The sequence below is a fragment of the Liolophura sinensis genome, chromosome 6 (assembly GCF_032854445.1).
Source record: "Liolophura sinensis isolate JHLJ2023 chromosome 6, CUHK_Ljap_v2, whole genome shotgun sequence".
Lineage (NCBI taxonomy): Eukaryota > Metazoa > Mollusca > Polyplacophora > Chitonida > Chitonidae > Liolophura > Liolophura sinensis.
In genome coordinates this window covers 73,570,462-73,596,518 of record NC_088300.1, presented here as the reverse complement: position 1 = coordinate 73,596,518, position 26,057 = coordinate 73,570,462, and the positions used below count along the sequence as shown (strand labels likewise).

At 39.7% G+C, this 26,057-nt stretch overlaps 1 protein-coding gene across 1 annotated transcript; it reads right to left on the bottom strand.

Moving 5' to 3' along the window:
- Positions 1–6,737: 6,737 nt before the first annotated feature.
- LOC135466732 (ribose-5-phosphate isomerase-like) lies at positions 6,738–25,977 on the bottom strand. The gene is made up of 8 exons (XM_064744391.1): positions 25,784–25,977; positions 21,307–21,376; positions 20,037–20,092; positions 19,664–19,723; positions 17,787–17,920; positions 16,850–16,991; positions 15,872–15,974; positions 6,738–9,168 (listed from the first exon to the last, which is right to left on the bottom strand). The coding sequence occupies exons 1-8, from the start codon at positions 25,970–25,972 to the stop codon at positions 9,059–9,061; spliced, it is 864 nt and encodes a 287-aa protein (XP_064600461.1). The 5' UTR covers positions 25,973–25,977; the 3' UTR covers positions 6,738–9,058.
- Between the last annotated feature and the right edge of the window lie 80 nt (positions 25,978–26,057).

The following is a 26,057-nucleotide window of genomic DNA, read 5'->3' as shown; positions in this document are numbered from 1 at the left end:
TTCCCTCGTCCCGGGATCAGGAAACCGATAAGTGATGTTTCCAATGGCCTTGTGAGTTCAAGACAACACTCGGACCTTCCCACCTACACACGGCGCCAAGGCTTTGGGAGACAAGAAGTGACTAACAACGCCATGCCATTCCTGAATGAACATCAAGAGCGGAACAGCTCTGGGAAAGGCATTTTGAAAAGCAACGGCGAAATGTTTGTGGTTGACACCACGAAGCAAGTTCGTTTTGGCTTTCCCGGAACAAAGCCTATCCAATATCCAGCAGCGCCAAAGGCCTTAAGGAAGGGCGTGAAATTTAACGGTAATGACCATCAGCTTACTAGGAGTCCGATTTCGTCTGCGAAGACACCGACGGCAGAGAAACATTCACCAGAGGTGTCATGCCAAGTCAAAGGGACAGCCATCAAAGAAAACACTAACCCGGAAATCCCTACTGGAAAAATCCGAGTTGTAAGACGAGCCCCAAAAGCTACAGCCAATGCGTTTTCCATCTTCCGGAGAAAGCTTCAACAAAACCTAGATCTGAGATATTCCTCAGAGAGCACCGCGTTAGCGTCAGAGTGTGTACTCCGGAGGCACGAGGCAGTACCCCACCCACCCTGCCCCAGAACTGGTCAATCAAGTTTTCAGCCGGTGATGAAGCAAACGTCTCGACAACCACCCACAGAGAAAAACGACGAGGCAATGCCAAATGTGAAAGGGGAAGTGCCATCCAAGGAAGGTGCGGTAGATGGCACGGCCGATAATCATGGTCAGAAATTCTCCTACAGACTGGCAGAGAAGGCGGAGGAGTACTTTACCAGGAATCTACGACATCTTCAAGAAAAAACTCCAACAGCGAATGTCGTCAAGACTTACGTGGTGGAAGACGACCCCAAGGACTTTCTGGACAAAATAAACAAATCACCAGTTTCCTTGACAACGAAAAACCTGGAGATGCACAACATTTGGCTGGCTTCAGTGGACAGGAGGGAGAGTTACAACCAGAAAGTGACCGCCCGTGAGAGAAGGATCCGGCGCTGGGTGGAGGACATGCAATCGTCATCACGTCTGAACCACATGAGGGTGGTAAACATTGTGGTGAAGGACAGGGGCTTCCTGTTACAAAACTCCAGGGAGGATGTTTTAGAGAGAATGTCCCAGGTTCCCTCCCAGGTACCATCTCAGGTTATGGCTTGACATGGTAAATATATCAGGTATCGCGTGTAATATGTTATGATACAAAACTGGCGCATGCAATATGTTCTTTCCACCGACACGGGTGATAAATGATACGCACACACATATATAGTTTGGATATATGTTCATGTGTGTATGTGTATGGGTGTATATGTACAGGAAGATACACGCTGACGAGTTAAAGAAACAATACATGTTAAATTATGTTTTCCAGTCATGGACATTTACTTCGTAAGGAAGGACACAATAATGTTTCCTTAAAGACGCGTTTCTGTTTATAAGTTCAATTTGTATACGCATGCGAAAATGCCCGAAAAGGCGATTACTGCCTTAGTATAACGAGAGATCTTTCTATTTATTGGCATCAGTGACAAATTTTGAATCAACTGTTATTTTCTACTTATATTTTTCCATATATTTCTTTGATTGTATAGACGCACATTATACCTCTGAAGTTCTGAATCTTGCAGTGCTAGAACCACCTCGTCATACACCGGAAGTATTTGTAGCTGTATTTCAAGGATAAGGGTTTTCGTTTATTTCGTTATTTTCGTTGAAATGAGACAAGTTATATTGACAGTATCAATTATGTTTCATTTCACATTTTTCGCCGTGGATTAAATCATGTGGACAAGCATGGATGTAAGATTCTAATAAGCAGATAATTTCAGGAATAGGATTAGGTGTTCTAGGTGTTTAGGTGTTTCTTTTCTAACGTTTTCTTTTTTCTGGTACTTTCAAGTTCAAATTTTCAATTGATGTCCAACATTCTGATAATTCACATGTATACACAGAAAAAGTTCGCCAAAGTTATTTGTTACAAGTATCTACAAAGCTCCTCAATTTCCTGTGCTTGTTGAATCACTTAAGCCTTTTTCCCTCACTGATAATTAAGTCACGCATGTACGCAGCTGTCCAATGCCTATGCATGATTGAATTTCGCCAGTTTTGTTAGCCAAGGATTAACCCGGCTGTTTCCGATCCATGTATATGTAGCTCTGTTTAGATATCAAGACGTCTAGTTTTTTTTTTACCAAAGAGTGGAGAGTCCGCCCGCCGCAGATTGGAGCTTCTAAGTTCTAAGGACATCTCTGAATTTCGTGTTTTTGTTTCGCACAGTCCTAAGGTTATTGAAGCAATCATTATACTTCTTAAGTGTTTATGTCATTACAGATTTCCGTTCAAGTAAGTCGTTCCAATTGAATCATAAATTAACTTTTACAATAATGATTTAACTTGGAAAACACTTGAACAAGGCAGTGTTTTAAACATTACTCGCTTCGACAAGTAGGCCCTACATGCATTTTCGTTGCCAACATTTCGTTTGAATATTGTGGGTTTCCCGCAGCTTTCAGTGTATTAAGCAAATATTCGTTCCTATATTGTTGTCTTCGATGATAACAAATATTTCAATATCTTGCCCCTTGTTTAAACAGTCAATTCATTTCCAACATTTGCTCTCTGCTATTAACCGATATTTTATGTCCAATAACTTGTGCGCAGTTTCAACAGGCATTTCGTGCTTAACACTTCCCCTCCGACGGCAACAGGAATTTTATGTTTAAGAATTTATCCGTAGTTTTAACGCGTATTTCGTTTCCAGCATTTCATCTCAGATGGTGAGATATTTTATGTCCATTATCTTGTCCGTTGCTTTAATACGCACTTTTTTAGCATTTCGTCTTCGGTGGTAAGACATTTTTTGTCCAATATATCGTCCGTTGTTTTAACGGGTATTTGATTTCAACATTTCGTCTTAGACGGTAAGATATTTTATGTCTAATATCTTGTCCGTTGTTTTAACAGGTGTTTCGTTTTCAGCATTTCGTCTTCGACGATAAGATAATTTTTATGTTGAATATCTTGTCCGTTGTTTTAACAGGTACGTACATTTCGCTTCCAGCATTTCGTCTCCGATGGTAACAGATATTCAATGTTCAATATTTTATCCGTTGTTTAAAGGCGTGTCCAAGACTTCGTCTGCTATCGTAACAGATATTTTATGCTCAAATATCGTCCGTTATTTGGACAACGCTTTAGTTTCCAACATTTCGTCTCGGATCATAAGATGTTTATGTCCAATATCTTGTCTGTGGTTTAAACACCAAGAGTTTCGTTTCTAGCATTTCGTATTGGACCCCTTTCCACCACCTGTTTTCACGGTTTCGTTTACCAGTCAAATTCCTGTAAAAATCTTTTATTTCTTTTCTCTTATATGGCGTACGTCTCACCTAATATAGGGCGCCTTCATGGCATTTGCTTTGTTGCGGTTCCAGAATCTGGACCGCAACATATTATGGATAGCAGATTTAAAGTATTAAAACGTTGTCTTCTCTAAAATAAAATGTTTCTGACATATTTTGTCTCTAGTTTAATCATGCGTGTTTACACCAATGTTTCGAATCAGATTTAACCACATTTTGTTCCAGTGTCGTCTCTGACCTTGTATTTAATCATTCCATATTTTTATACTACATTTATTTAGACTGATTTCATCTCCAATGGAGATACACCAGGTCTTACCCAAAGTTATCATATGCAAGTTTTAAAATGTTTCAGGTAATCAATTTGTATTGTATCTTCAAACACCGTTGCCATGAGCACTGTCTCATAAGAGTATAATAAATAACATACTCTTTTTGAATATAAAAAGTAAATTTTGAATGCAACTTTTGATTGCATCTTTGCTGAACAGCTTAGCCAGAAGTATTGTTTCATGAGTGTAGTAAACAATATTCTGAAAATGAACCTAAACATGACTCCCGTTTTTAATACAACATATTAAATTTTGCATGGTTGCAAGTGCCAGTGTTTGATTACTAATGAATTTACAGGGCATAAATTGTACATTATTTTTACTTGTTTGAGTGGAGTTTTACGCGACTTATTTCACTTTACTATACGATGGCGTTCATAGAAGTTATGGATGTTAGTTTATGTATCAATTGTAAATTTAGTATTCTACCAGTTAATACTTGTTAATGTTCATTATCTCCACAACTGATGTCAACTGTGAACCTTTTACATGTAAGATTCTTTGACCATTGTATATGTTATATGTAGGCTGCGTAAGAATATAATGGGCTAGGCATGGGTCTACTGATATAATATATACAAACACGGTGCCAAACGTATCTGGCTAATACTGGGAAACTCCTGATATAGCTGTGGTTTTAGAGAAGGAATTGCAAAACTGATCAGACTTAATGACCATGCTTAAATGAACCAATTCCAGGAACACATTTCTGTTTGCTTGAACACTGATTTCAATGTAGTTCGGTAAACATTTTAAAGTTTTAAACCCGTATGAATCAACTTGGCTTGAACCCAGGCCTAATCCAAACCTAAAGGTATACGTATATCTGTATAGTACACAGTGACAGATATTTCAAACAGGCATTTTGGAAATATTGCTTCCCCATTAGAAGTCACTATTGGTTTGAGCGGTTAATATAATAGCTACATGTATGTTGAATCTACAGCAATGTCAGTCCATAATGCTGTTTTATGTGGTACATGCCCAAAACACACAGTAACAGCTTTTATAAAAAAAAATAGCATGTTAAGACCATAAGAGGACACTAGAGCCCAAGTGCAGTGAAATGGTCTATTGCTCTTCTTCTGTTTTTCTTTTTCTTGTCACTGGTCGTCTCCACCCACAAAGGGCCTATCAGTTATTCTGTCTGTAAAGGAGGACCCGGTCCCACCTCATTATGACATGACTTCAAAGGGAACGCATTGCACCACAGCGTCAAATTATGATATACCGTAAGATTGTAGACATTTCCTTTCTTTACCATTTCTATTTGTTCGGTTAGTGTGAGCATGGAAATCTTCATTGTTCGTGCCACTGCCGTATTTGGCATCAGATCAAAACAACATATCAAAGCAACATATCGTACTAGATGTATCTCAACAGTACAATTATGGCAAGGACACATAAAATACGTGTACAGTTTGTGTCGTTTTTCTTCTTTTCGACCTTTTAAGGATTATATCCAAATGTTCATCACATACAGCAAACGTAATTAACAGCTCATTCCACAATTTAACAGATAACTTCTTCAACGGACCATGAGAAACTTTGTATAATAAGTTTTTGGGCATTCAATTGGGAAGATTAACTATTGGACGTTAACCCAAGGGGTCAAGCAGTACAAGTGCTACATATAATTTTCAGAGGTAGTGCGATACTCCCTGCTTTTCCAAGAGAGGAGTAGTGGGTTAGCCTACCGCAGTACACCTTTTTTGTTTTGAAAATACTCAACACTTCACCATTTTGGGTTCCCAGGAATACACCTGGAAAGAGTAAAGTAGATTGACTGAATCGGAGTTGAGAAAATCGAAAGACATACAAGTGCATACATGTATAGGCCTACATAGACCTGTCGGTACAAAGAGTCTTGTAGTTACATGCATATAGGACTACAAGTATATGTAACTTGTTGATTGCCCAGAATTACGACTTGTCATAACATTCTAGAATAAATTAATTATTTCAGCTCTTCTCCACGAGGAATGAATCTGAATGATGCTCATTGGCCTGCATTTATTTATTACACCTCAACCTGTAGGCCTACTACGTTTATTCCAATAACTCACTCACCAACAACTTACCTTTTCATATTGTTTTGATAGCAGAGGTTGCACGAGCATTTCATTCTATGGTAGCTTGCCTAATGCGACTAGTAATTCTGTTTTACCTGTCGAGACATTTCTGTATCCCCTATACACGAACAACTGCCGTTTTGGGATTAAAACATGACACGCTTGATGGGCCTATGCTATATCCAAATGTAAGCCTACATTAGAAGGCAAAATATTATTATTTGTGCTTTATTTATTGGTAGTATACGATATAGATCTAAAGTTTTATGAACATTAGCTATTTCACTGCATTAGCTTCAGAAATCACCGATGTACACGTTGGAAAGTGGACCCTTGAGGACACTTTAACATTGCACAAATAACTGACGACGGCGTAGAGTTGAAACCATACACTGGGAGCGATATTAGCATGACATAATGCAGTGCAATGCTACAACTTGCTGTACAGTACCTCAAATGACCATTTCATTAGCCCTTGCTACATCTTCTTCATGTCAAACACTGGAGAATGTCACAAATGATACGAACACCACGGTAGTCATTCTCCACTACAGTGGTCTTTGATGCCAATTTTTAAACGCATTTATGCCTATACACCCCTTATACTCAGCACTGGGGTCAAGGTCAAATGGCACACCTGTCGATTTATAACTGCGACATTCTTTATTTCGCCATTTTGGTGACTAAAAAAGAGCACTCGATTTGCCGTAAGGTAGGCCTAAATGGTATTAGGAGCTGTTAAATAAATGAACGAAGACTACCTCACATGGTGTAAATATTTTCGCTAAATACGCTGTCATAGGCAATCAAGGTACGGAATGGTATGTGACATTTGCCTTCACGATCCTCCAAATAGCGCGAGGGCATTCGATAACCTTTCGTGACACGAAACTAAACGAATAATAAAGGACTCCAACATAATTAAAAAGTTTAATCGATGCATAAACATAACATATAAATCCCATCAAAACAATGAAGAAAACATCCCGAAAGGAAGATAATATTCAACCATAACTTATGGTCTATTTCGTTAAGCGCACTGACACGTCGTACTTGCGTGAAACTACTTCCGGCAATTTCTTCATATTTTTTCATGCCTCTATAATTTCCACCTATTGACCCATGAAAACAATGAACTATAATGGAAAAGAAAAATATAAAACAAAAAACAACTGGTCGTTTCTGATGGGCTAACAGTGTAAAACCTCTCGTTTCCCCATGTGTTTCAGAAAGGAGTAATAAACAAGGAGATGCAGAAATAAAACGCAACAGAAACGTATGGGAACCTAAACACGTATAGCTTATACACGGACATGACCGAATGACTGGTCACAAGAAACTAGCTAGAGGCAATGAAGAAATATATCCTCGTTTGCACGTCATAGCGCCATTTAACAATTAGATATGTAACAAATCGATTAAAGTCGATTTCAAGAAGTATAGATATTCTGGAATTCAAGTAGAGGAACTGTTATTACCTCAACTTGTTATTATCTCAATTAGAAATAAACACATTAACCGTATTTAAACTGTGATATTTATTTTCAGTTGTTTCCAATTACAAGCAAATGGTTCATGTCAAATGAGAAAATGAGACAATGAGACAGCAACTAGCCTATAATACTGATAAAATAAAAGAAAACCTACAGTTCAGTCCACAAATTTTTCAGCACAAAGACCTTAAAATTGTTCACACAAATTAGTCTCCAAAGAAAAAATACTGCTTACATTTAACTGTAACATACATGAATACATGTACATAGCTATCAACCAGTTACTCTTTAATAGTTGAACAAGAAAAAACAGTTTTAATAAAAGGGGACAAAACCAACACTAAAATAGTATCACTAATATTAGCAAAGGTTTAAAATAAAATACATACGTCATTACAAATTTCTACCTCATTGTTATTGCAGGCATCATGTGAGTTATAGAATACAGAAGATTTTCTCTTTATATGGAGCAATAATCTGAGAATAAATAACTGAGGGATACCGTTTTCACGGAAATACACTGATCAAACTTTACAGTAGCATCAATGAGTAAAAACAATAATGGTTAAAAGTGCATGGAAATTTTTGCCGTTCTTCTTACATCAGCCGTTTCACTGAACCCACCTCCAACCATCTGTCAAGAAATATTTAATGAACCACAAATATAACAAAATGACGAAATCTTTAATAAAAATATACCTTTGATGTGAACTGTTACACTGTTGACAAAGATAACCGACTAGTGATTTCTTAAAAGTGGCAATATGTACAAAGCAGCTTTATAACCAAAATGACATTAAATCTAATATGATGATCACAGAACTTAACTGAACCCATAAAAATCATGTGTACACAAAATGATGCACTATCAATAACTACCTATAATGCAGGATTCTTGCCTTGCTCGGCATTAATTCTAAATTTCTACTTTCATAAGGTCTAAAAATTGTGAACTCTCAAATATGGCAAAATCCAATCCTTGGAAACAACTGCTGGGATTCTTTAACATGATTACATTTGTTGAAAGACCACATAAGGTAACATTAATGATGAACTTGCCGAGTGTGTTTTGCACAATGAAAAATTTCACTCTTTTACACTTTCTCTCAATGCAAATGACATAATATAAACATGAACTGTCACACATAATCATCATCCTCAACTTTATTTTCTCTCAAAAACCTCAACATAATTTGAAGCAAATGAAGTAAAGTGGATTTCCCAATTCCCCATTCAAACGTCAACTAAGATGAAATAAAGAAGTTGAAATAAAATAGACAGCCCCAAAGATGTGACAGAACAAGAATGGATTTCATTTATACCGAAGGCACAAACTGTAAATATTAAAAACCGAAATGTTTTGACTAATTTCAAGCCACTAAAATGTTTTTAGAATCTTTGGACCCTTTATGCAAGATCACCCTCTTAACTTCCAGGTTTAAATAAAACAGAAATATCACCAAACATAAATATAAATTCCTGAATACAGGCCTATGATTTTCTATTGCTCAAAAGAATGGTGTTGCCACACTTGTGACATTTTGACATAATCTGGTCATGATAAGGACAATACAGCCGTAGTTTTTGTGCTGTCAAGGTCAACTTGCACAAAGCTCTCCTGACATTATAAGCTCATGACTGCCATGGTACCTCAATGGCTATAGTACTGGTGACCATGATAATTATGAACACAGCTTATTTAACAGGGCTGACGGGCCCTGGAGCTTCAGTACAGGATAACAGTCAGGAGGCAGGCAGGCGAGTCTGGGTTAGCTCTTCTTCATGTTCCTGGGCCCACGACTTGTAACCTGGCCATCTGTCATACTGCCAAAGTAAGCCTTCTGAGCCATGTTGATGAACAAGCCAGTCTCCACCACTCCTGCAATAACAACAACAAACACAGGTGTAACACTTTTTGTCAACAGTTAATTTTAGCCAAGGCATACAGGAGGCATCATACCTTTATTTGTGTAAATGGACTTCATCTGTATTTTATGTTGTAAAATTCTCACAGAATGGTAGACACGAGAGTGGAATTTTTAGTAATAATGTTACAGTTGTAATAGGTTACACTTTCTGGATGTATGTATGCGTCCTTGGGGTTTTACATTGTAAGTTTTCGGTCATATGACGATGAGGAGTCATTAGGTGTGTGTACATATATCGTGTCTTCTTGTGTCAGGGCGAGTCCACACAGCCAATACACTGCCACCACAGAAGTATCATGCCAAAGACACCAGACATGACACCCCACCTAATCATATCATACTGACACTGTTCCAACCAGTCTTATTTCCTTGCTCTAACCTTTCAGTGCTGAGCATCAAGCAAAACAGCAACAAGTACCATTTTTAAAGTCTTTGGTATGACCCAACCCAGGCTTAATCTCTTTTCTCCTGACTTTGAGACAGACACTCTAACCATTAGGGAACTGAAGTGGTTCACTTTCATGGAGTCTAGTGCTGAAAACTGGCTGAAACCACTTGGAGTTTGATGCCAGCGACCTCAGAGTCAGACACCAAATCACCAACAATACACAACTCTGCACCACTCGACCATCAGACCTAGCACAAAAAACAAGACGTTCACCTTTGCTGAATCAGCAGATTGGTATGTAGTCCTCATCAGTTCTCAGCAGGAGAATCTGCCATACCCACTTAGTGTAATCTGACAGCAGATTGGTATGTAGTCTTCATCGGTTCTCAGCAGCAGAATCTGCCATACCCAGTAAGTGTAATCTGAGAGAAGACTGGTATGTAGTCTTCATCGGTTCTCAGCAGCAGAATCTGCCATATCCAGTAAGTGTAATCTGACAGCAGACTGGTATGTAGTCTCCATCGGTTCTCAGCAGGAGAATCTGCCATACCCAGTAAGTGTAATCTGACAGCAGATTGGTATGTAGTCTTCATCAGTTCTCAGCAGCAGAATCTGCCATACCCAGTAAGTGTAATCTGACAGCAGATTGGTATGTAGTCTCCATCGGTTCTCAGCAGCAGAATCTGCCACACCCAGTAAGTGTAATCTGACAGCAGATTGGTATGTAGTCTCCATCGGTTCTCAGCAGGAGAATCTGCCATACCCAGTAAGTGTAATCTGACAGCAGATTGGTATGTAGTCTTCATCAGTTCTCAGCAGGAGAATCTGCCATACCCAGTAAGTGTAATCTGACAGCAGATTGGTATGTAGTCTCCATCGGTTCTCAGCAGCAGAATCTGCCATACCCAGTAAGTGTAATCTGACAGCAGATTGGTATGTAGTCTCCATCGGTTCTCAGCAGATAATCTGACAGCAGATTGGTATGTAGCCTCCATCGGTTCTCAGCAGCAGAATCTGCCACACCCAGTAAGTGTAATCTGACAGCAGATTGGTATGTAGTCTTCACCAGTTCTCAGCAGATAATCTGACAGCAGATTGGTATGTAGCCTCCATCGGTTCTCAGCAGCAGAATCTGCCATATCCAGTAAGTGTTATCTGACAGCAGATTGGTATGTAGTCTCCATCGGTTCTCAGCAGGAGAATCTGCCATACCCAGTAAGTGTAATCTGAGAGAAGACTGGTATGTAGTCTCCATCGGTTCTCAGCAGCAGAATCAGCCATACCCAGTAAGTGTAATCTGAGAGAAGACTGGTATGTAGTCTCCATCGGTTCTCAACAGCAGAATCTGCCATACCCAGTAAGTGTAATCTGACAGCAGATTGGTATGTAGTCTCCATCGGTTCTCAGCAGCAGAATCTGCCATACCCAGTAAGTGTAATCTGACAGCAGATTGGTATGTAGTCTTCATCGGTTCTCAGCAGGAGAATCTGCCATACCCAGTAAGTGTAATCTGACAGCAGACTGGTATGTAGTCTCCATCGGTTCTCAGCAGCAGAATCTGCCATACCCAGTTAGTGTAATCTGAGAGAAGACTGGTATGTAGTCTTCATCGGTTCTCAGCAGCAGAATCTGCCATACCCAGTAAGTGTAATCTGACAGCAGATTGGTATGTAGTCTCCATCGGTTCTCAGCAGCAGAATCTGCCATACCCAGTAAGTGTAATCTGACAGCAGACTGGTATGTAGTCTTCATCGGTTCTCAGCAGCAGAATCTGCCATACCCAGTAAGTGTAATCTGACAGCAGATTGGTATGTAGTCTCCATCGGTTCTCAGCAGGAGAATCTGCCATACCCAGTAAGTGTAATCTGACAGCAGATTGGTATGTAGTCTTCATCAGTTCTCAGCAGCAGAATCTGCCATACCCAGTAAGTGTAATCTGACAGCAGACTGGTATGTAGTCTCCATCGGTTCTCAGCAGCAGAATCTGCCATACCCAGTTAGTGTAATCTGAGAGAAGACTGGTATGTAGTCTTCATCGGTTCTCAGCAGCAGAATCTGCCATACCCAGTAAGTGTAATCTGACAGCAGATTGGTATGTAGTCTCCATCGGTTCTCAGCAGGAGAATCTGCCACACCCAGTAGGTGTAATCTGACAGCAGATTGGTATGTAGTCTCCATCGGTTCTCAGCAGCAGAATCTGCCATACCCAGTAAGTGTAATCTGACAGCAGATTGGTATGTAGTCTCCACCGGTTCTCAGCAGCAGAATCTGCCATACCCAGTAAGTGTAATCTGACAGCAGACTGGTATGTAGTCTCCACCGGTTCTCAGCAGGAGAATCTGCAATACCCAGTAAGTGTAATCTGACAGCAGATTGGTATGTAGTCTCCATCGGTTCTCAGCAGGTAATCTGACAGCAGATTGGTATGTAGTCTCCATCGGTTCTCAGCAGCAGAATCTGCCATACCCAGTAAGTGTAATCTGAGAGAAGACTGGTATGTAGTCTTCACCAGTTCTCAGCAGCAGAATCTGCCATATCCACTTAGTGTAATCTGACAGCAGATTGGTATGTAGTCTCCATCGGTTCTCAGCAGCAGAATCTGCCATACCCAGTAAGTGTAATCTGACAGCAGATTGGTATGTAGTCTCCACCGGTTCTCAGCAGCAGAATCTGCCATACCCAGTAAGTGTAATCTGAGAGAAGACTGGTATGTAGTCTTCACCAGTTCTCAGCAGCAGAATCTGCCATATCCACTTAGTGTAATCTGACAGCAGATTGGTATGTAGTCTCCATCGGTTCTCAGCAGCAGAATCTGCCATACCCAGTAAGTGTAATCTGACAGCAGATTGGTATGTAGTCTCCATCGGTTCTCAGCAGCAGAATCTGCCATACCCAGTAAGTGTAATCTGACAGCAGACTGGTATGTAGTCTCCATCGGTTCTCAGCAGGAGAATCTGCCATACCCAGTAAGTGTAATCTGACAGCAGATTGGTATGTAGTCTTCATCGGTTCTCAGCACCAGAATCTGCCATACCCAGTAAGTGTAATCTGACAGCAGATTGGTATGTAGTCTCCATCGGTTCTCAGCAGCAGAATCTGCCATACCCAGTAAGTGTAATCTGACAGCAGATTGGTATGTAGTCTCCATCGGTTCTCAGCAGCAGAATCTGCCATACCCAGTAAGTGTAATCTGACAGCAGATTGGTATGTAGTCTCCATCGGTTCTCAGCAGCAGAATCTGCCATACCCAGTAAGTGTAATCTGACAGCAGATTGGTATGTAGTCTCCATCGGTTCTCAGCAGGAGAATCTGCCATATCCAGTAAGTGTAATCTGACAGCAGATTGGTATGTAGTCTTCATCGGTTCTCAGCAGGAGAATCTGCCATACCCAGTAAGTGTAATCTGACAGCAGATTGGTATGTAGTCTTCATCGGTTCTCAGCAGCAGAATCTGCCATACCCAGTAAGTGTAATCTGACAGCAGATTGGTATGTAGTCTCCATCGGTTCTCAGCAGGAGAATCTGCCATACCCAGTAAGTGTAATCTGACAGCAGATTGGTATGTAGTCTCTATCGGTTCTCAGCAGCAGAATCTGCCACACCCAGTAAGTGTAATCTGAGAGAAGACTGGTATGTAGTCTTCATCAGTTCTCAGCAGCAGAATCTGCCATACCCAGTTAGTGTAATCTGAGAGAAGACTGGTATGTAGTCTTCATCGGTTCTCAGCAGCAGAATCTGCCATACCCAGTAAGTGTAATCTGAGAGAAGACTGGTATGTAGTCTTCATCGGTTCTCAGCAGCAGAATCTGCCATACCCAGTAAGTGTAATCTGACAGCAGATTGGTATGTAGTCTCCATCGGTTCTCAGCAGATAATCTGACAGCAGATTGGTATGTAGTCTCCATCGGTTCTCAGCAGCAGAATCTGCCATACCCAGTTAGTGTAATCTGAGAGAAGACTGGTATGTAGTCTCTATCGGTTCTCAGCAGCAGAATCTGCCATACCCAGTAAGTGTAATCTGACAGCAGATTGGTATGTAGTCTCCATCGGTTCTCAGCAGCAGAATCTGCCATACCCAGTAAGTGTAATCTGACAGCAGACTGGTATGTAGTCTTCATCGGTTCTCAGCAGCAGAATCTGCCATACCCAGTAAGTGTAATCTGAGAGAAGACTGGTATGTAGTCTCTATCGGTTCTCAGCAGCAGAATCTGCCATACCCAGTAAGTGTAATCTGACAGCAGATTGGTATGTAGTCTTCATCAGTTCTCAGCAGCAGAATCTGCCATACCCAGTAAGTGTAATCTGACAGCAGATTGGTATGTAGTCTCTATCGGTTCTCAGCAGCAGAATCTGCCATACCCAGTAAGTGTAATCTGAGAGAAGACTGGTATGTAGTCTTCATCAGTTCTCAGCAGCAGAATCTGCCATACCCAGTAAGTGCAATCTGACAGCAGATTGGTATGTAGTCTCTATCGGTTCTCAGCAGGAGAATCTGCCATACCCAGTAAGTGTAATCTGACAGCAGATTGGTATGTAGTCTCCATCGGTTCTCAGCAGGAGAATCTGCCATACCCAGTAAGTGTAATCTGACAGCAGATTGGTATGTAGTCTCTATCGGTTCTCAGCAGCAGAATCTGCCATACCCAGTAAGTGTAATCTGAGAGAAGACTGGTATGTAGTCTCTATCGGTTCTCAGCAGCAGAATCTGCCATACCCACTTAGTGTAATCTGACAGCAGATTGGTATGTAGTCTCCATCGGTTCTCAGCAGCAGAATCTGCCATACCCAGTAAGTGTAATCTGACAGCAGATTGGTATGTAGTCTCCATCGGTTCTCAGCAGGAGAATCTGCCATATCCACTTAGTGTAATCTGACAGCAGATTGGTATGTAGTCTCCATCGGTTCTCAGCAGCAGAATCAGCCATACCCAGTAAGTGTAATCTGACAGCAGATTGGTATGTAGTCTCTATCGGTTCTCAGCAGCAGAATCTGCCATACCCAGTAAGTGTAATCTGAGAGAAGACTGGTATGTAGTCTTCATCAGTTCTCAGCAGCAGAATCTGCCATACCCAGTAAGTGTAATCTGACAGCAGATTGGTATGTAGTCTCTATCGGTTCTCAGCAGGAGAATCTGCCATATCCACTTAGTGTAATCTGACAGCAGATTGGTATGTAGTCTCTATCGGTTCTCAGCAGCAGAATCTGCCATACCCAGTAAGTGTAATCTGACAGCAGATTGGTATGTAGTCTCCATCGGTTCTCAGCAGGAGAATCTGCCATACCCAGTAAGTGTAATCTGACAGCAGATTGGTATGTAGTCTCCATCGGTTCTCAGCAGGAGAATCTGCCATACCCAGTAAGTGCAATCTGACAGCAGATTGGTATGTAGTCTCTATCGGTTCTCAGCAGCAGAATCTGCCATACCCAGTAAGTGTAATCTGAGAGAAGACTGGTATGTAGTCTCTATCGGTTCTCAGCAGCAGAATCTGCCATACCCAGTAAGTGCAATCTGACAGCAGATTGGTATGTAGTCTCCATCGGTTCTCAGCAGGAGAATCTGCCATACCCAGTAAGTGTAATCTGAGAGAAGACTGGTATGTAGTCTCTATCGGTTCTCAGCAGCAGAATCTGCCATACCCAGTAAGTGCAATCTGACAGCAGATTGGTATGTAGTCTCCATCGGTTCTCAGCAGGAGAATCTGCCATACCCAGTAAGTGTAATCTGAGAGAAGACTGGTATGTAGTCTCTATCGGTTCTCAGCAGCAGAATCTGCCATACCCAGTAAGTGCAATCTGACAGCAGATTGGTATGTAGTCTCCATCGGTTCTCAGCAGCAGAATCTGCCATACCCAGTAAGTGTAATCTGAGAGAAGACTGGTATGTAGTCTCTATCGGTTCTCAGCAGCAGAATCTGCCATACCCAGTAAGTGTAATCTGACAGCAGATTGGTATGTAGTCTCCATCAGTTCTCAGCAGGTAATCTGACAGCAGATTGGTATGTAGTCTCCATCGGTTCTCAGCAGGAGAATCTGCCATACCCAGTAAGTGCAATCTGACAGCAGATTGGTATGTAGTCTCCATCGGTTCTCAGCAGCAGAATCTGCCATACCCAGTAAGTGCAATCTGACAGCAGATTGGTATGTAGTCTCTATCGGTTCTCAGCAGGAGAATCTGCCACACCCAGTAAGTGTAATCTGATAGTAATGTGACACATCCCACTGTGACTATTTCCTGTTTGTAACAATATCACCCATGTTTATCTCACCTGGCATCATGTTAATAGTAGTGTTGACCTCTTTCCAGGATTCTGTGAGATTGTCAAACTTCCAGTCCAGAATAAAGTTACCATTGTCTGTAACAACAGGGCCCTAGAGAAATAAAAAAGATATTTCACAGATTAGCACTGGAGTGGTTAGACCAGAATAATTGACAGCACGATCCAAAGAAAAACACTCAGATCAGTCTGAGTTGGCAGATCAGTCAACATACACTTAGCTAATATGAGGACATCTCTGTGGGTGTTTGCAACATAAGATATCTCTGTGTATGTACATGTGAAGATGTACTTCATGTGAACACATCTCTGTACATGTGCTCCATATGTAGACATCTGTGTGGATGTACATGTATTCCATATGTAGACATCTGTGTGCATGTACATGAACTCCGTATGTAGACATCTGTGTGGATGTACATGTATTTCATATGTAGACATCTGTGTGGATGTACATGTATTCCATATGTAGACATCTGTGTTGATGTACATGAACGCCGTATGTAGACATCTGTGTGGATGTACATGTACTCCATATGTAGACATCTGTGTGGATGTACATGTACTCCATATGTAGACATCTGTGTGGATGTACATCTACTCCATATGTGTGGATGTACATGTACTGTATATGTGGACATCTGTGTGGATGTACATGTACTCTGTGTGTAGACATCTGTGTGGATGTACATGTACTCTGTGTATAGACACCTCTGTCGATGTACTCCATGTGTAGACATCTCTGTGGATATATTCGATGTGAAGATATCCCTGTGGATGTACTCCATATGAAGTGAACATTTAAGTGGATATACTCCATAGATGGATATTTCAGTCCATAAATACTACATGAAGAAATCAGTGTACTTGTTTTTTCAGAAATGATCAACATCTACTTGTTCTGGGATACTGTGTCATGAATTCCTCGGCAGAACTATATGGCCATGACCTCATCAATTCTCCACTGACCGCTTTTCTTGCTGCCATCCTCAGGGCTGCCTTGCCCCCAAAACTCTGCTCTATCTTCATCTGGAGAGGACGGTAGGCCATGGGAATGACTTCAATGGGAATGCCACGGTCCCAACGCTCTCCTAACTTCGTGGAATCTTTCCTATGCAAGAGACAAACAAACAGTTAAGTCAATACTCACCACCCAATTACAAGTTAATAAGCATCTCTGTTACAAAAAGCCTATCTATCAGTCAGACAGGTTTTTAGGTAAAACATGCAGAAACCAAACATCCAGGAGACATATCATTTTGTGCTGAACAAGTAAGATCATCTGTAAAATTTCAATTAATCAGAAACCCTATCTATCAGTCAGACATCTTTTTAGGTAAAACATGCAGAAACCAAACATCCAGGAGACATATCATTTTGTGCTGAACAAGTAAGACCATCTGTAAAATTTCAATTAATCAGAAACCCTATCTATCAGTCAGACATCTTTTTAGGTAAAACATGTTAAAACCAAACATCCAGGAGACATATCATTTTGTGCTGAACAAATCAGATCATCTGTAAAATTTCAGATGCCAGTTCTTGACACTTTTTTTTATCATGCAGTAAGAATATGATTTATACATGTGTAATTTAATTTTCATTTTGAATTTTCAAGGCACATTTTGCTTCATTTTGATTGATTCATTCATTTTATGAAGCTACTTTATAAAAAAAGAGAGTTTTTTGTGAAATCTGATTACTTTCCTATCTGAAAAAGTGTAACAGCATAAACATTATTATTTATTGTTTCTTAAAGTGCGCTGCAAAGGCCAAACTTTAAGGGATATACAGTAATTACAACTGCAATTGAGAATAGCAATTTCATCAGAATTCATTGCTGTTTTTTACTCAAAAAGGTTGAGAAAACTTGTACGATAGTGAGAAGTGACTGTAGTAGTGGTACCTGGAATCAGCTATGATGATAAACTCTCTGGCACAAGAGGCAATAATCTTCTCTTGAGTCAAACAGCCTCCTCCACCTTTTATACAGTTCATATCCTGGTCCACTTCATCTGCACCGTCTAATGCCACATCAATCTGTCACAGATTTTAGATCGAAGATAATTTAGCAATGGCAACACTTCAACATTATGTTAAAATAAATTCACGCCAAGTGTGTTAACCAACTATTTAAAGGCAAAGAAAACAATGAAATGAAGCATACAAGTAAAATATATGATATCAGACAGAAGATAATTAAGTACTGTTCTGTAAATGCGTGTAGTTCAATTTAATTTTTTTAAAATTTTTTCCAACCGAACAAAATGGTTTTAAAATATCAGATCCTACAGTGGTCTGAAAAGACCCAGAAAGTATCGGTGACATCCAAAATCCATATTTTTTGTTTGAAACAGATCGTTTGAAGATCTATTTGGTGAATGCATTCATACAGAAGTACGTATATGCATTATAAATTATGAAATCTAGCAGACTATGAGTGTTAAGTGGTCAAAAAAAGCTACCGGTGTCCAACAATTAAATGCATTTTACAAGGTTTAAAAAATAAGTACACTGATCTATTTTGTTGAACACTGTTTAAAGTGAACATAAAGTCAGCCACTAAAGCTGAATTCATTCATAAAGTAGTATTCCAGAAATGTTCTAAAATTTTTTTAAAAATTCTACACCATTTATCAACAAAATAAACAGCAAACAGTCAGTACCTAGTCATTCATTTGGTGATGCCATTTTGCTATGTTCTAACTATTAGAGTGACGTCACAAAACCTAGGAGCTCTCCCGTACCATCATTATTAAAGAATGTGACAATGAGAAAATACAAACAAAAACAACTGATACCCAATAAAAGAGTATCAGCTCTGTTCCGTGCTCAAATGACTGATGTTTCTTATAGTTTGGCGCTCGGTTAGGGCGATGTTCGTGGACACAGCTGTCATGTTTTAGAGATACTGCTCGTCCTCCTTCTGCATTGGTGTATAAGCATTTAGCATGGCTAACTGTACCAACTTCAAGGAGTTTACCGAATAAAGCAGGACCTTCTGATTGATAACAGACCCTTTCATTCAGATACTGGGAAGACATTTTCGTAATAAATTTGACTTTGCTAAGATAAAATAATGCACGGTCACTATATTTTTCTTCAAGCAATGACTCTTCCGAGGTGGTGTTCTTGCCAGTTCACCCTGACAAGTTACTGCAGTATCCTGCCCAACATGTACGCATTGTGACACAGGCAGCCGTTCTCAGTTCCCGGCTCATAAATGTATGATCCAAAATGCATTAGTTTTACACTTAAACTAACCACAAAATCCAACGCAGTGCACAGATATCTGTCTAACCACTATAAGAACCACACTGACAATCGAGAGCTAGTAAGTATTTGTGACAGTCAATCATCACGTCACGCTTTCTGTGCTGGTGATTGGCCAAGTTCATAAGGGCGTCTACAACATGGTGATTCGGAGTGAATTGTCTGTCAGTGACATATCCCCAGTGCTGAACTTCATCATCTCGGCTTTCAAAACTTAACAGAATTTTTTACATATTTTTTGTGATAACTGTGTCCTATATTATTGTTTTCTATGTGTATACAGTTGCAGACTTTATGTTCAGTTTAAAGGGTCTCATGTAAAGTACAGCTTCATACTTAATGAAAGCAAATGTAATTCATAAATTATCCCATACGCCAACTGTCTAAATATTATCCTGGAATATGAGTTGATGAGGCTTAGACGCTTTCAATAAGACTTAGACGTCTTATAAGTTAACTTGTGAGCAGCATTTAAGAAACCATATTCCTGAGTAAAGGGAGATAACCAACCTCTGGATGAATGTCTAGTTTACTTAGTGGAAGTCCAGCACTGACAATGGCTTGTTCTGCCTGTCAACAAAAACAGAAATAGGAATTTGAGAAAGAGCTAAATAGATCAGTCAGAGAAAAGAAGAACGATATCTCCTTTAACTAACTCACATGCACGAGTGTTTAGAGTTGAAAAACTCATTAAGTTAACACATCCTGAGAGCTACACTGCAGGTCAGCTTATGCGTGTCATTTTAATGCTCTGGTTTGAGAAAGGTTAAAGAATATTTATGTGGGTTAAAACATTATTACATCTACACTTTGAATAATACAAACACTGAATGAACCAAACCTATGGAGTAATGTTATAACAATGAATGATGCCTGAGCTCACCTGGAAGGATGTTGGAATGCAAACAACATTGAGCTTTTCATTTTTCACGCGTTCAGCTGTCAAAAAGAAAAACAAAACAATGATTTGAATTCCAGTGTACAACAAGCAGGAAGTTTTGATAAGCGTTACCGGACATATCCTGTGGCTGACACAAACCAGGTGAATCGGCTCATTTCCCACCAAATACACGGGCTTGAGACTGGCACAAAGCAGTCAGCCAATCTACCCACAGATGGTACGGAAAAGAACATTACCTCTCCAATACACAGAGTGAGTGGTTGGGGTTTAACGTTGTACTCAACAATTTTTCAGTCATATGACGATGAAGGAATCATTAGGGTGCAAGTACGTGTAATGTGCCTCCTTGTTGCAGGACGGATTTCCACCGCTCTTTTATTTAGTGCTGCTTCACTGAGACGACTTACCGAAGGCAAGTAAGCCGCCCCACCCGAGCCATTATACTGATACAGGTCAACCAGTCGTTGCACTATCCCCTTCATGCTGAATGCCAAGCGAGGAAGTTACAACTTCCTCTTTTAAAGCCTTAGGTGTGACTCGATCTAGGATTGATCCTGGATCTACCGGTCCCGAAGCGGACGCTCTACCAACTGTGCTATCCGGGCCGGTCCAATACATAGATACATGTACATATATACTGAATAGCTGAAATTGTAGCTGAAACTTTGCATATACTGCATCTGAGGAGATTGAATCATTGGAAACATAGTTCTGGTTGTTAGGCAGGCATATTTGAATAACTAGAGAGGTTTTTGGTTCTGCAACAAGTTTTTGAAAAACATACTGTGAGAGTTCAAAGGGTGAGGTCTTTGAAAAAAAAAATCCTTAACCAGATCTGTAAAAAGCAAATGATGAAAAGTACATCCTGAGACAGTGTTATAAATCCAGCAAAAAAGTACAGTTTTTGTTGAAATTTGTATTACTTTTATGTTGTGTGCAATTTGAACCAAAACCGGAAAAAACACTTTGACTACAAGTGAAGTCACTGAAGATCCTAAACTCCCCAGCCACCCAGGTAGTAATGGGATTTCCCGATCTCTGCCCTGACATGCTCCACTGCTCGTTTGGATAACGTGTTGTCACATCCTGAGTTAAGCCTTGTGTAAGGTATGTTCCGCTCCAAGTGATGCAAAGAAAGAGCTCGCTGTCAGAAACTAAACACGCACAACACTTACAGCTGGCAGTATACTCTCCATTGCATAATGCATAAACCTTTTCCTTTCAACTGGTACACTTGCCAGACATTACTTACCTAATCTGTCCACAGCAAACACAATTGTTGAACCACTTCCTATCCCAAGGACCTGCTGTTCGGTACAACACTGTAAAGAGCAATACAACATTAGCTATTCCACAATAGTAGCTACATGTTACCAGGTATACATATGTTACCTCATATAATATCAGCACTTCTGTTAAACACAACTGTCAAGGCAGCAGCACAGGCTTAAAGCTTTCACTTTCACTACTGACAAATATTCCATACATGATCTGGAGACTAACCATACAATAAACGTTCTGATTAGACATTAATATATGGAGTTAATTATAAATATAATAAATATGTGATGACCACACATATGCAATATAACAAAGATGGGAATCTCAGGGAAGACAAATCATTCTGCATTAAAATTGAACAACCACTGCAATTCTTCAACATTTTCAACAACTAAAGCACTTTTCTCAGCAGAGGTTACGCATACAATTATTATGAAAATGGTGCTAAAATAATTTGTTTGTGTTATGAAAGATGCAGGCTTCATACAACTGTGCAAATTATTTCTCTACATCCAACACTCCTCTCAGAATGTTCCAAAATATTGGTTGTACATGTGGGTGAATAGGTTGAATAACCATAGTAACCAGAATACTGATCTTGCAGTTGCACTAAGGCTTTTTCCTGCTCCTGGATTGGTCACTGTGACAAAGCACAAATTTGAAATATGCCTGAGGTTGACAACCTCTGATATGTATTCTGTACATACTAAAGTGAGGACGCAGGAAACACAATTAAGTAGAATCACTTGAGAACATGTCATATTACAAGTACATGTGTACATGTATGGTTTTAGGCAATACCAATCCCATGATGAGAAAGCGTGTGTGAGTAACTATCTTATCATGGTTCATATACCATTACACATGTCACAACACAAAACAGTTACAACACACATAATAATTATACATGTAGATATGAAATGAACACACTCCTAGGTTAAATATAGATACTTAATGTGGCTAAAAATACAATAAACTACACGTAAACAAAAAATAGTCCTGATGCACTTGGGATACATCTAAATTTATGATAACAGGATGTATATGTTAGGCCAATCCCTAAAATAACGCATTACTTTTGACACCAGTTATATCTGCATGTATGAGAGATGTAATCTTCAGAGTTTTACCATCAAACTTCAAGATGATTGTCCTAGCATGTGTCCATTATATACCACCATGATCATACATACACCTTATGCCACCATTTATTAAGTGAAATAATCTTGTGCCAATTTTCGGCAATGGAATGTTTGCTCTACTACAAAGTGCATCCCCAAATATCCATCACTACAAAAATAACCTCTATCAATCTGCATTTTGCCAGAGGATGGTGTGTTTGAGGTGACACACCTGGCCTATGTTAATCTCTTATGTAATGTTCTTATTGCAGGTGTGTCATCGCTTAACACAGACTCAATAGGTCGTCAGGTCACAATGACATAACACAAGCTCATCAGACACATCCTATAGTGCAACCAATCCTCTTTTTCAGAACACCCAATATTTAAAGTCATGCTAACACATCCTTATGAAAATAAGGACTTAAACAACTGCATTAATAGAACCATTTATCCAAATATTTACTACCATGCTTAAACAGACTCCTATTGATTATCACACATTATCATGGCAGTTAACTAACCACTTAAAACAAATTTCACAAGGCGCAGGTTCAAGGCCAATCTTGGACAGGGAGTTTATTTATTCCCCATTTCTCACTGCTAATGGGGTCTTACTTCCTTGGCGACAACAAGCAGTCAACAAAGCCTAAATGAGCATTTGGTCCAGTCAGACTATTGTTACAGATCACTTGTTTTCCACAAAAGGTCAGTGGTTTACCCCAGGCACTCCCGTTTCCGCCACAAACAAAGCTGATCGCCATCACATTTATAACCAAAACTATTCTTGAGTATTGTGCTGAACAATAAACAAGTAAATTTTTTTTTTTTTTTTTTTTTTTTGATTGGTGTTTTACGCCGTACTCAAGAATATTTCACTTATACGATGGCGGCCAGCATTATGGTGGGTGGAAACCGGGCAGAGCCCGGCGGAAACCCACGACCATCCGCAGGTTGCTGGCAGACCTTCCCACGTACGGCCGGAGAGGAAGCTAGCATGAGCTGGTCTTGAACTCACAGCGACCGCATTGGTGAGAGGCTTCTGGGTCACTACGCTGCGCTAGCGCGCTAACCGACTGAGCCACGGAGGCCCCCATAAACAAGTAAATAAATAATTCAATAAATACTGGTAATTTCTACATGTATAAACGTGTACATGTGTTCCACTGATTCGTTTAACCTAATAATAATAATATCTTTGTTTTCAGAGGATAACAAACTCAGTCAATATGACAGTATTGATCTTCCACAACCACTCGACAGTCACGTGTTAAAAAAAAAAAAATGACACGAAGCATTAGATATATAGAGCATGCAGAGATACAAGGCTTTGCTATGTGCTTGGCACTTTATGCCACTTTTGGTGCAAATTTTTGAACGATTTAACTGAGGAGGCAGATTGCACGGAGAGCCACAGAGTATGACAAGCTTTTCTTAAGTTGTTCTGTGCTGGGAAAAGGAATTTTTACTGTATTGCTTGTACATGATCTTAGTTCAGGATGGGGCTCTTCTCTGATTGGGAACAACTTTCTCATATAGTCAGGATACTGGTCATTTAAAGATTTGTAAACAGTGAGATTTTTTTGGTATAGGATAATTTCATGTATAGTCTTTAAGTTTAACATTTCAAAAGTTTCAGCTGATGATTTATTGTTATGTTTGTGTAGGATAAGTTTTGCAGCAGTTTTTTGAAGTTTATATACTCAATCAAATAGGCCTTTGGAACAGCTGCCCCAAATAAGGACAGTGTACATTAAATGAGGAAGGATATAACTGTTATAAAATAACAGTTTTGTTTTAAAGGGAAGAAAAGGCTTCTACCTCCTCAGTATTGACAATAGCTTAGACACAGTACTGCCCACACAGTCAGCGTGTCTTTGCCATGAAAGTGTATGGTCTATATGCAGGCCAAGAAGCTTCAAATTTTGTACACTTTCAACTATCTGGCCATTGACCATGATATTGAGTGAATGTTGAAGACAATTTTTTAATTTCTGGATAGTTGCAATAAGGATGGACTTTGTTTTGGACACATTAAGAAACATTTTATTTTTGAAGCGTTGTACATTGTGGCGTCATCAGCATAAAACTCAATGTCACAAAGTAGTGTGACTTCGAAAAACGGTTCTCCTGATGATGGCAAAACAAAGTGCCGAATACTGAGCCAAAATGAGCCTTTCTTTTTTTGAGGTTTACACTACTGGTGTATTGTGTACATGAATGCCTCGTGGATTATTTCAGGACTGACTGTAATATTTTTTAAGACAATGGAGTATAAATGAAAAAAAAAATAACAAACTATGAGAATTATTATTCACACAGTATTCTTAAAGTTTTCCTCAGAATTCACCACAAAGGCCTCTTTTAAGTTCTTTTGTTCGCTAAAAATAAAAACAAAGACTGTACATACACGTAGAAAAAAGGAAGTGGGGCACAGGTATCGCAAAAAAATATTTCAAAATGCTATAAAGTTTTAAGGACCATGCAGACAATTGCACTAAAAAACCAGCTTGAACCCTACCTTATTTTTGTTATCGACTGATTCTCTGATATGGACAAAAAGTAAACCTGTCAAATTCAGCATCGGTAAATCATCTTTAAACAGTAATACAGCTGTTTAAACTTTGGCAATTACTAGTGCTGTAAGCGTCAGATAATTGACTGTAACATCAGAACATTTCTCAGCTCTTGATTATTAATGTGGCTTCTTATGGTGGATATATGGACATTGGTGTAATAAATTGGATTTTGAGGTTATTTTAAGTGTGACAGTGACAACACAGCATTTAGAGTAATTTGTGACTAGCAACATCTTATAAATTGCAATTAACATTACTGCATTTTTCTTACCTAATTTTGCAAATGGTGCTAGGGGGCATGTGATTTCCTGAAGCATTTGCATTAACATTAAAACCGCTAAAAAATGATGCTTGTGCCCACGACGATCGCCCTAACAAACTGCCCAACAACACTGGTTGTTTGAAAACGGAATAAAGAAGCATAGGTTCCTTGAAAAAGGAATAAAGTTGAAACTCTTGATTTCAGAATATGGCGTTTTTGTTTTTATTTTTCTCGTTTTCATGCCTATCCAACTATAGTTCCCAGACACTCGCCATTCTGAACAACACGTACACATCAAGAATAAAAGAGTTCGTTTCTTTATCTGACCATGTGACAAAACAGCTGTTACTTGGGTACATGGCACGAAACACTGATCGGAATCACACACGTGGTTTGACTGAAAATCAATGTTTATGGTCAAGAAAACTGGGTCATCAAAACAAACTTCCAAATCTAGTTTAATAAAAAACGACCAGATTTTCTTACTCTAATATGGTTGTCAACTGCTGATATAGCCGCCGCGCGCTTGGCTTTCTGCACTGTGTCTTCTAACCCCATTGGTGCGGCTGGTTGCTGGGAAATTGGACTTCGACTCGAACCACTATCAGCTGCAGCCACCGTCAACGCGAGCAGATTTTTCGATCTATGCAAATTTACAACTGAGCGCCACCACATGACGAAATGTGTCACCCAACCAACCTTGATACACTGCAGCGCCACCTGTTAGCCAAACAAAGCATTGACTCAGGGCCAGTCACTC